The sequence below is a fragment of the Punica granatum genome, chromosome 8 (genome assembly GCF_007655135.1).
Source record: "Punica granatum isolate Tunisia-2019 chromosome 8, ASM765513v2, whole genome shotgun sequence".
NCBI classification, from domain to species: domain Eukaryota; kingdom Viridiplantae; phylum Streptophyta; class Magnoliopsida; order Myrtales; family Lythraceae; genus Punica; species Punica granatum.
Window position 1 is genome coordinate 4,522,856 of NC_045134.1, and position 11,229 is coordinate 4,534,084.

Here is an 11,229-nt window from a genome sequence, read left to right on the forward strand (position 1 = left end):
CATAAGTTTTTCAGCACACAAACCTTGTTCCACAAACTTAAATCTTTGATGCCGAGGCCTCCCTCAGCTTTGGGGAGACAAACGGTCTCCCAACTGATTTTGCCCCCACCTATGTGTTGTTCTTGACCTTTCCAGAGGAAGGATCGACATTTCTGATGCACTAGCTTTACAACTTGTTTCGGAAGAATGAAGTGGGAGCACCAGTAACTGGCCATACTAAAGAGAACAGAGTTGATCAATTGCAATCTAAGGTATTTCACAGACCAACTCTTGATTCTTTTCACAATTCTCTTAGTTAGGGCTTCACAATTCCGTGAGGAGAGTTTCCCAGATATAAGGGGGAGACCTAAATAACGCACAGGGAGCACACCTCTTTTAAAACCAGACCAAGTCATCAGATCAATCACAGATTCCCCAGAGATGCCTCTCGTAAATATTTCAGACTTTTCAGGGTTCAACTTCAAGCAAGACCAATGATAAAATGTGTTCAACAGATCAAGAATGGCAGCGATGGACGTCTTAGAACCATTTGTGAATAGCAGCAAATCATCCGCAAAGCATAGATGGGTTAATTGAAGTGACTTACATCTAGGATGATAGCCAACTTTACCTTCAACTGCAGCCGAATCCATAAGCTGTGAGAATGCCTCCATGGCAATGACGAAAAGAAATGGGGATAGTGGGTCACCCTGTCTAACTCCTCGCTGGCCTGGGAAGTATCCTTCTAAGGATCCGTTAATAGCCACAGAAAAATAAGGCGAGGAGATGCAGCCTTTAATCCACCAGAGAAAATTGGGAGGAAATCCCATGGCTTCCAAACTGTTGAGAATGAAATCCCAACTTAAAGAGTCAAAGGCCTTCATAAGATCTATCTTTATAGCACATCGAGGGGTTATTCCTTGCCTGTGGTAGTTTCTCACAAGCTCATGGGCAAGTAAAACATTATCCGAAATTCTCCTTCCTTGCACAAAAGCTGTTTGATTTAAGCTGATAATATCAGGGAGTACTGCTTTCAGTCTATTGGCAAGCACCTTAGTAATGCATTTGTAAACTACATTACAGCATGATATAGGCCGAAAATCTTGTCAGCTTTCTCCTTCTTTGGAACTAAGGCAATAATAGTTGAGTTTACCTCCCTTCGAAGCTTTCCTGAGGAGAAGAAGTGTTGCACAGCTCTAGTGAAGTCATTTTGAACGATGTGCCAGGCATGCTTAAAGAAAAAAGCTGTGAAACCATCCGGGCCCGGTGACTTGTCATTACCCATCGAGAATAAGGCTTCTTTGATCTCAGCATCCGCTATGGGAGACAGGAGCATCTAATATTTGGAAGCGGGAACTTTCCTCTTGAAGATGGAGGAAAGCATAGAGGCCGAGACTCCCCTGATACAGTCATCCTTCCTCCCAATAAGACCCTCATAGAAATTCACTGCTTCAGCTTTAATTGCCTGCACTCCTTCTAATTTGGCACCCGAAGTGGAGTATAGGACTCGTATAGTGGATTTTGCATTTCTGCCTTTTACTGCTTTGTGAAAGAATGAGGTGTTTTGATCTCCTGCTTTTAGCCATGCCACCCGAGATTCCTGCTTTTAATACTAAATTCTTTTAACTATTCATTATTTTTTCCACAATTCAACAATACAATCATTACTTTCTATCAACTATTCATTACTTTTTTCACATTTTTTTCTCATAATTCAACAACACAATTATTACAATCTAATTAAAATTAAAATTTAACTTTACTTAATTCTAAAATCAAACACACGAGATTTTATTTGTGCATTTAACAGTGCAAAGTGCGGTTCTGATTTAGTTTAATAATATATTATTTCCTCCAGAAAAATATTTCCTGTAATATATCTATATCTTTTATCTACTAAATAAATTATTTTTATTAGGTGAACAAAATAAAAACTGTTGAGGATGGATTTGAACAGAAAGGTGAAGTTGAGAACCCAAAACAAAAGCATGTGGAACCTTGAGGACTACCATTTGATTGGCCGAACTTGAGCTTGGACTAATTTGGTTCGGCCTTAGTGAGAGTGACGCTCACCCTCTCTCTCTCTCTCTTTTCTGTCATCGGCGGCGGACGGCGGCGAGGAGACGGAGACAAGAGGTGGTCTCGATCTCAGTGGATGGAATTTACCCGCAGTTAAGCGCATGGTTATGTTCGAGACAGCCTTGGATGTGACTCCTCTTTGCTTGTTTTGAAATAAGCGAAGTTCTGAATTTTTGTGAAGAATAACATCTATTTTGAGCTTGAGTATGGGTTGAATGAACAATCTTGAGCTCGTGATGACCACTGGTTGGCTACCTGAAGTGAATTGAAGCAGACCCCTCTTGAAAGCTGTGATTTTTGTTAAAAAGGGTCATGGCGGGAAGAGGAGAAAAGGGGGACCTTGAGCCTGAGGTGGCTGCCCCTGCCACAGAAGATGAGCAAGCTGACAGCTTGAATCATGCGGGAGAAGATGGTGGTGGTGGGGAAGAACAAGAAGAAGATGAGGGGAAGCAGGAGGGTGACGAAGATGAGGAAGAGGAGGAAGAAGAAGAAGAAGGGTATGCTTTTAGATTCGAGAGTGGAATGAATCCGCTGGACTTCACACACGAAGATGCCACTGGTCTCCAACCTTACGAGCGGTTCGAGCGGCTCGAATATGAAGCTCTAGCTGAGAAAAAGAGAAAAGCGCTTGCCGATCCCCATAAGTATGGTTAATTTCTTTTGCTTGGTCGTTTCTTGAGCATTATGGCTGCGAAAGTTATGGAATATATGCTTTGTCTTACGGTTCTTTATTCAATTTGTGTTTCCAAGCACTGGTGAAGGGTCTTCAAAGAAGGCGAGGCTGGATGATCTTTCAGGTGCAACAATGGAGGAGATCATGGAAGCATTGAATTATGGTGGCATTCGTAGAAAATCTCGAAAGGTATATCTCATTATGTTGAAGCCAGATTAAACTGCTTGCTTGGCATATCAGTTGTGCATTTTGTATCTGCTTCTTAATATAATTATGCTGCTTGAGTTCGGCAATTTTTTGGTTGTATTCAGTCAAAGAAAAGAGGTAGGAGGAAGGGATCAAGAAAAAAGATCGATCCTGAAGTCTCAAGAATGCTCGGTGATGCAACCCTTCACTATGCACACGGTCGTTATGAAGAGGTGAGCTCTAAATTAGGTTTTCAAATTGTTCTGGTATGATTAATATTTTGATGATATTTTATCATTTTCAGTTCATCCTTTATCAACTTTGTAATTTTCAGGCCATATCTGTGTTAAATGAGGTTGTTCGTCTGGCTCCAAACGTGCCCGATTCATACCACACGCTCGGACTTATTTATACCGCTCTCGGGAACGATAAAAAGGCAATGGATTTTTACATGATTGCTGCAAGCCTTAGGCCAAAAGACTCTTCTCTGTGGGAGCTGCTATACACATGGTCCATGTAAAATTCTCCGAGTCTCGTTATCCTATTTCCATATTCATCATGTTTCACATCGGCTTTCTACTTCATAGTCATATGGCAGTGAGACTATTTTTTATTTTTGTTAAATGCAGAAAACAAGAAAACAGTGGCCAGGCTAAGCACTGCCTCTCAAAAGCTATTACAGCAGAACCAGAAAATATTGCTCTGCGTGTTCAACTTGCATCCATTTATTTAGAGGTTGGAGACTATCAAAGAGCTGCAGAGACTTATGAGCAGATACAGAAAATTTCCCCGAGAAATGTTGAAGCTCTCATGACTGCTGCAAAGGTTCCTGCTTCTCCGTTCTTTCTATTTTTCTTTTAAGTAGGCTATTTTCTCCAGTTTTCCTGCACTCTTGGTCTTGGATATATGGAACATGAATGAATCATTCTCTTCTGATTTGTTGCTTGCTTAGTATCTCATATCTGACTGAAGTTCATGTACGTTATAACTTTTAAAGACTGCTGCCTCTATGGATTTTATAACTGTCTTTGTTTCCTTTTCCAGTTATACCTTAGATGCGGAAAGCTTGAACGGGCCATTGGCATTTTGGCTGACTACATTGAGAATCAATCACCAGAGGCCGATGTAAATGTTATCGACCTGCTTGCCACAGTTTACATGGAGAATAATGCTGAGGATAAGGCTCTTAAGCTCATTGAGCAACAGAACAACCCGGGGAAAGAGCTGGACCCGAAATTGATCGTTAAAGCAGGAATTTGCCATCTTCATCTAGGAAATGTAGAAAAGTCAGAGGTAGAAAATAATTCTATTTGACGCCATGCCCTCCCGAACTTTTAATAATTGATTTTCCCTCTCAAATTGATTTATATCATGCTGTTATATGTGCTAGTATGGCTCCATTTGTATGCTCTGTCTAGAATTTGCCATTTACTTATTTAATTCTCTTTCTAAACCAAAACATCTTTCTCTCTCCAGTAGCTTATCTGATTCAATTTCCTTGGGCCTATATTTCTCGCATCAGATACAAGCAACTTAATAAATCTGCCTTCCCTGTTTAGTTGTTTTGTCGAAAACTATTTGATAGGGGGAAAAGCAGTTGATGAATAATGATGCTGACTGCTGTTTATTGTGTAGTCTCTATTCAATGCCCTGCAAGTGGAGAATGAGCACGATCAGACAGACCTGATTACCAAGATAGCAGATTCATATATGAGTCTAGAGGATTTCCACTCAGCATTGAAGTACTATCAGTTGCTGGAGGGAAAGTGTGAGGGCAATGTACGTAACAGCAGCACACCATACCCTTTTCCTTTTTTTCTTTCCCCCCAATTTTGTGGCTGCATCATCCATCTATTGAAAACAATCACATTAATTTCACATATTGCATCCAAAAACTTTTTATTTTCGGTTCTTGATCCAAAGAATTTGAAAAGGTGTCTGGTTTCTTTACACGCTTAGCACTCTTAGTTATGTCGAGTGTTGAGATTACAGGTTTTCTGCTTGCTGATAGTTCTGAATTTCACTTTGCAGGGCTTTTTACACCTTAAGGTTGCTCAATGTTATCTAAGCTTGAATAAGAGGGCACAAGCAATTTCATCTTTCTACAAGGGTAAGACAAATTTCTTTTAGTGTTCTGGTGCAGAAAGTTTGAAAACCCAAAATTATGTTAAAAAATTATGAGAGAATTCATGAGCTTAAGATTAAATTAAAGTATGCGATAATATATGCGTTAACCAACCTAGTTATCCAAGTCTGCAATGAATACCTCTCAATGCAGGTTTACATATACTGGAGGACAATATTGGTGCTCGAATAGCTTTGGCTTCTCTACTCGTAGAAGAAAAAAGAGAAGATGAAGCCATTTCTTTGCTATCTCCTCCAAATAATATAGGTAACAGTCGCATGGCTAATTTTATCCCACCAAGTAAATCTGTACCCTGCATATCTTTTGTTTTCTTACCTTTGGGTATGGATTGAAGTTTCAGGAGATGAGGATCCTAATAAACCTAAGCCGTGGTGGGAACATGAAAAAGTAAAGTTGAAGCTTTGCGATATTTATAGAGCTAAGGGGATGATTGAGGCCTTTGTGGATATTATTTTTCCACCAGTTCAAGAGTCACTTTCTATGGAGGTGCTTCAATACAAGGTAATAATGAGAATCATAAATTTTCACCCAAAATAATGCTAAATTTGTACCTGCCAAGGGGTACATAAGTAATCAATTTATGAACTTCTCATTTATTCTTGATATTGCAGGTCAGACCAAAGAAAAGACTTCCCAAAAGGGTACTCTTTGAGCGAGTCAGACTACTAGATGATCAGAGCGCTGATAATGTATTTTCCGGGTTCCGACCAGTTGCACGATCATCAGATCTGTGAGTGGTATCTCGAGGCCTTATACCTTTAACAGTTAATATAATATCATAAATGTTAAGGGGCATCAAGAGAATACGTGTTCTTTTGTCCTTGGTGCATTATCTGTAAGCTAATTACTGAACACTGTTGATTCAGGTTGAAGGCAAGCAGAGCCAAAAGGCTGCTTCAGAAGAGGGAAACCCAGAAGGGAGAACTAAAAGCTTCAGCTTCAGAGTCAGGAGTTGATTTGGATAGTGATAATTCAGAGGATGAACTGTCGGTAATGGTGTTGCTTGTTGTACTTCAGGACAGTCTACTGATAAGAAAAGCTTTTACACTGTCAGTTGTTGTCTTACTAGTTCCATCTGTTCTTTAGGAAACTCTCCTGCAAGACAGAGCTAAGGAATCTCCGTTTCGTGTTATTTGGAAAGATGAGGAGCATCAGTGCCTAATAGTAAATGTCAGTATATTCTTTTCCTACTCTGTTTTCGCATTTGTTTTACCCTACACAAAATATGTACTTTAGGTTCTCTTTTCCCCTTGCAATACTAATCTGAGGCTTTGATGTCAATTCTGTGTCAATTTTTACAGCTGTGCAAGGCATTGGCGTATTTGGGAAGGTATTGGGAAGCCTTGGAGATCATTAATTTCACTGTGAGATTAGCGTACAATATACTTCCCTCCGAGAAAAAGGACGAGCTGCAGTCTGTTGGAGCACGTAATTTCCGAAGTTCCTTTTCTTTGTTTAGCTCAGCAGTTTAGTTTCTTGAATTTACAGCTGCTTCATTCTTCCCTTCATGAATCACCCCACACCCAAAAGAGTATGAAACATCAAAAAACTAGATTTACAAAGCGTGACCATATTCTGATCTGGGAAGCAAAAACATCAGCATTTACCAATTTTCATTAGCAAATCCGTCGTTACTATTATGATGAGGTTTGCTGATTAATCATCTTTTTACCTGTTATGGGATCGGTTCCGTGAAATTGCCATGCACAGTACTTAACTGTGTCGAGAAAAGGTTCACCCAATCGATAAGTTACTCAAGTTAAGCTTATGTCCATCTAATTGCAGAAATAGCGTACCACACAACTGACCCTAAACGTGGATTTGATTGGGTGAGACAAATTGTTGAAAAGCATCCCAACAGTCTCGTTGCCTGGAATTGCTATTACAAAGTGATTTCGAGGTACGCCTTTTTAACCATATTTTGGCGTATAACTCGGGGGAGAGAAATAATTTTTTGTGTCCTTTAGCTAGTTAAAATTTACAGCTCCAGTTGCTGGATGGCCTTCAATTAAGTTTATTACATTTTATTTGACATTTCCACATTTCATTTGATTTTTGACCATTGATTTCGCTGGCATTGCAGGTTGGAAGGGAACTATTCAAAGCATTCTCATTTTCTACATAACATGCGCTCCAAATACCCCGATTCTGTGCCACCAATTGTCATCAGTGGACATCATTTTACTGCTAAAAGCCGTGCTCAAGATGCTGCAAGGGAATACTTGGAAGCGTATAAAATGCAGCCTGATAATGCCTTGGTCAACCTTTGCGTTGGTAAACATTAATTTATGTTTTCTTTTGATCACAGTTTAACCCGAGAAATGGGTACGGTTTTTGTTTTTGTTATTTACCCAGATGTTTGTTTTGTTTTGGCGGAGTGCAGGAACTTCTTTGATCAATCTAGCCCTTGGTTTCAGGCTTAAGAACAAGCAGCAGTGTCTTACTCAAGGCATGGCGTTCCTTTTCAACAATATGAAGCTTACCGAAAATAGCCAGGTTTGTTTTAATTTCATTTCTAATATATTCTCAGAATGTCTTTTCTTCTTCTCATGGATCGTAATTTCCTTCATCTGCATAATGCCATCCTGATTTTCTTTTCTCCAAGGCTTGTAATAAGAGGAATAGTTCGAACCAAAATTGAGTGCAGTAACTTTGTAAATGTAAGAAAGGTTTCTATTATTCTGAATCAGAGACCCATCATCGACAGTCCAATTTACCCTTTTTTGTGTTACGTGAAATTGAGGTATTCTATGTGGGTGTTGACTGAGTCATAGTCCCTTTAGCAGACCCGATAGTTTCCAAGTATTGTGAGACAAGGAGGACAGCCCGGGCCTTGAGCCTCTTCAAGAGCAGTAAGAGCCTTGGGTATCTTGAATATGATTCACTATTGCTAGATCTTGCTTTCAATCCGGCTTATGCCTTTATAAATGTGCTAGTCGATTGAGAGGAAGAGGTAGAAGGTGAGGACTGAAGAATGACAGAGGAGAATGTTGGTTAGGAATAGTACTTAGAGGCACAAAGTGACAATAAGATTGGTTAAAACTGGGAAGGGTGGTCAACATATGACCGCTGAAAAACCATTGAGCAACACTGAGAGATTCTTACCAAAACTATTATCGAACCAGAAATCGTTGCGTAAGCCGCGCTTTTACAATACTGAGGAAATACTTCCTCCAGGGACAGCGCCATTACTGCTTTAATGGTTCATATGAACTTTGGGAGCGAAAAAGTTGTGTCCATCTTTAATACTGTCATCCTCGTTAGATGTTTGTTGTCTGCCACTGTGTTATTGAATGATTTTCGACGGCTAACGAAGGTTTATCAATTTCCGGGTATTTATTCTTTCGCAGGAAGCAATGTACAACATAGCACGCGCCTTCCATCATGTGGGCCTCGTGTCCTTTGCAGTTCTGTACTACGACAAGGTGCTCAGGACCCGGGAGAAGGATTACCCCATCCCAAAGCTTCCAAATGAGGAACCAGACCTCTTGGGGAGTTTGAAACCAGGTTACTGCAATCTTCGAAGAGAAGCTGCTTACAACCTGCATTTAATCTACAAGAGAAGCGGGGCCCACGATCTTGCAAGGCAGATCCTGAAAGACCACTGCACTTTCTGAGGGAAAATAACATGGGATTATATGGATCAAGGGATGGATTTAGCTCCTCTGGCGCTGAAGGCTGTGTGTTAGTACGGTACTGTCCTATGGTCCACATCGCCTCTTCCGAACCCTCAGCTTGTCAGGGATTGATACTAGGAATTGCTATGCTTCTGATCTCAACAAAACACGATATCTGGTGGGGTTCTACAGTTTTAGCCCTCTCCATGCGGAAACACTCCGCGCCCAAATGAAGTTACCGGGGTGTAGCTATAATCTCTCTGTAAATTAGCAATTTTGCAGGATGTATCCTTTATTTTGGCAATGGTATCAAAAGTGCTAATTATGGAAATCAGTTTCAGTTTTTCTTTATGAGTGAAAACACAGTCCCAGATGAACAGAAAACGTCCAAAGATTTAAAATGTAGATCGATGATTGGTACATTCTTCCATTACCAGCCAATAAAATTCATGCAAAAAAGGAGAGAATTTTAAATAAAATTACGAAAAAAGGGGGAAATTTTCCTAAAATAAGGAGTGGTTATAGACAGAGTGTTCAATGCAAATAAATGCCTCAATTGTTTCCATTCACAACATGTGATTTACTGATCAAAAGCTGTGATATAGAGCAAAAAAGGGCTTCTAGGGGAAGAATTGACAGAAGGATTGGATTTCGTGGGTGAGATGCTTCCATCACCATTATATGGGGCAAAGATGTTTACTTAATAACAACAATCAACTCGCTATATGATTTGATTCAAAGCTAATCCAAGCGTTTCCTTTATGACACTTCCCTAACACGATTTGAACTTCTCCCAAATTGTCGTGAAAACCATAACTTCAAACAACCGAGGGAGGCCGACATGTCTACTCGTTCGAAAAGCGATGCCATTAAACGGGAAATTTATAGATAACGAGGAGATGAAAAATGATCATTTAAATGTTCAGATATGGAGTAAAGATCAAACTCTCCGGCGCTCGAACAATTTATCATACGCATATTCAATCTTTGTGGTGGGTAGAAGTATTTAGAACAAATAATGGTTGTAGGAAGAGACACTGATGCTTGGCCAATCCCAGGGAGAATTTAAAGGCGTCAATAATGGTAGTTTGAGGGAGTATGAAAATTATTGGAAGCTTAAGAACAGTAGCAGTACCCAAACAAGCAAAAGCGTGTTATGTACCACACACATGATAAAGCTCGCCGGTCCTGGATACGACCTTCCAGATAGTTCTTCCGTGCAACGACATGATAATCATAGAGTAAAATCGCCGCTTCTAATATGACGATAACTGCTCGTTAGTAGCTCGTATAAAAGCACGTATCGAAGTTAGTTTCATTACGGTTGAGTCCGCCGCATCTTAATCTTACCATACGATCCACGATCGCGCGAAAACTAATTTTCCGGCTGAAGGGTTAAAGGAAGAGCAACTTGTGGTAGAAAGGGAAACAATGTGATTGTTTTCCGGGCAGACATCGGCGTTGAAGGCTGGCGTTTTCCGGTTGAGTTGAGTGGGCTGTTGTTTCTTGAAAATTAACGGAAACGTGACTTCCACCTCACTTCGTCGTCCACGTGTAAGCACGTCCGTGGCCGATCTGTGTTAGTTCAACACCATTTAGGAAATTTCTTAAAGGATTTATTATTTATTTACGCTTATTTGGGGCTGAAGTGTAATGTAACGATTATTATTTTTATATTTTAAAATGTAGATGGTTAGTCCATGATTAGATTTGGGCCATTTGGTACGTGAAAAATACTTTTTACAGTTCAACTCCTATAGCGACCGATAGCATAGTTAATTGTCACACGCCCTTTCGAGCTTTGGGTTAAGCAACGTGCAATTGACGGGTGACACCCGATATTCTAGCTAGTTTAAACTGTTAGGGAACGATACGGCTTTGATGACTTATTTCTGTCATATGACCCTTCAAACTGTGTGAATGCGTATTGATGCAAAACACACAGCGCATCGACTCGAGCTGGTGCATCGTGATATGATCATCATTTCGCCCATGATTGTAGGCTTTTTGCAACAGTGGATATATGAAAATGGTTTTCGTGCAATTTCCATGCATCTCATTATGAAAAAGAAAAAAAGTAGAACTCGAATTGAGTGAAAATGAGAACTTTCTTTATAACTTAAGTTTTTCTCTCTTTTCGAGATAAAGTAGTAGGGGATTCATTTATTTGAACCTTTAGGGTGCATGTAAAATATGTTTTCGGAAGCCCATTTGTGGACATTAGACATAGTCGATTAAACTACTGCGCTCATAACAAGTCGAGTTAGCATTTGATCATAGGTAATGTTTGGATAGATTTCCGATTCATATAATTAGGAAATACATATAAAGATTCCAAATACTTTTAGATCGATCTTGCCTTTAACTAGTTCCTCATTTCGTTCTATTTCGAATTGACCATAAGTTGATGTATAACGCGAACCAATCTAACTCCCTTGATTTGTAATGATGATTGGCATCAATAGTTGATACCTAGTCACACTCATGCTAGCTTTTCTTGGTTATCCTTTGCAATATATCTTAGCAATTGGATCTATTGCAAAGGATGA

General features: G+C 39.8%; 1 protein-coding gene across 5 annotated transcripts; it reads left to right on the forward strand.

Moving 5' to 3' along the window:
- Positions 1 to 2,036: 2,036 nt before the first annotated feature.
- On the forward strand, positions 2,037 to 9,031 carry LOC116188193 (general transcription factor 3C polypeptide 3). 5 transcript variants are annotated; one of them, XM_031517391.1, is made up of 18 exons: positions 2,038 to 2,702; positions 2,809 to 2,920; positions 3,043 to 3,150; positions 3,252 to 3,433; positions 3,547 to 3,742; positions 3,962 to 4,210; positions 4,553 to 4,696; positions 4,949 to 5,027; positions 5,196 to 5,309; positions 5,398 to 5,564; positions 5,675 to 5,793; positions 5,930 to 6,053; positions 6,150 to 6,233; positions 6,365 to 6,491; positions 6,849 to 6,963; positions 7,147 to 7,337; positions 7,481 to 7,559; positions 8,414 to 9,031. In XM_031517391.1, the coding sequence occupies exons 1-17, from the start codon at positions 2,371 to 2,373 to the stop codon at positions 7,537 to 7,539; spliced, it is 2,502 nt and encodes an 833-aa protein (XP_031373251.1). In that variant the 5' UTR covers positions 2,038 to 2,370; the 3' UTR covers positions 7,540 to 7,559; positions 8,414 to 9,031. The 5 variants fall into 5 exon arrangements, 3 of the variants coding, with proteins under 3 accessions (XP_031373251.1, XP_031373249.1, XP_031373250.1); XM_031517389.1 differs by having other exon boundaries at positions 2,039 to 2,702; positions 7,447 to 7,559; XM_031517390.1 differs by having other exon boundaries at positions 2,039 to 2,702; positions 5,404 to 5,564; positions 7,447 to 7,559.
- The last annotated feature ends 2,198 nt before the right edge of the window (positions 9,032 to 11,229 follow it).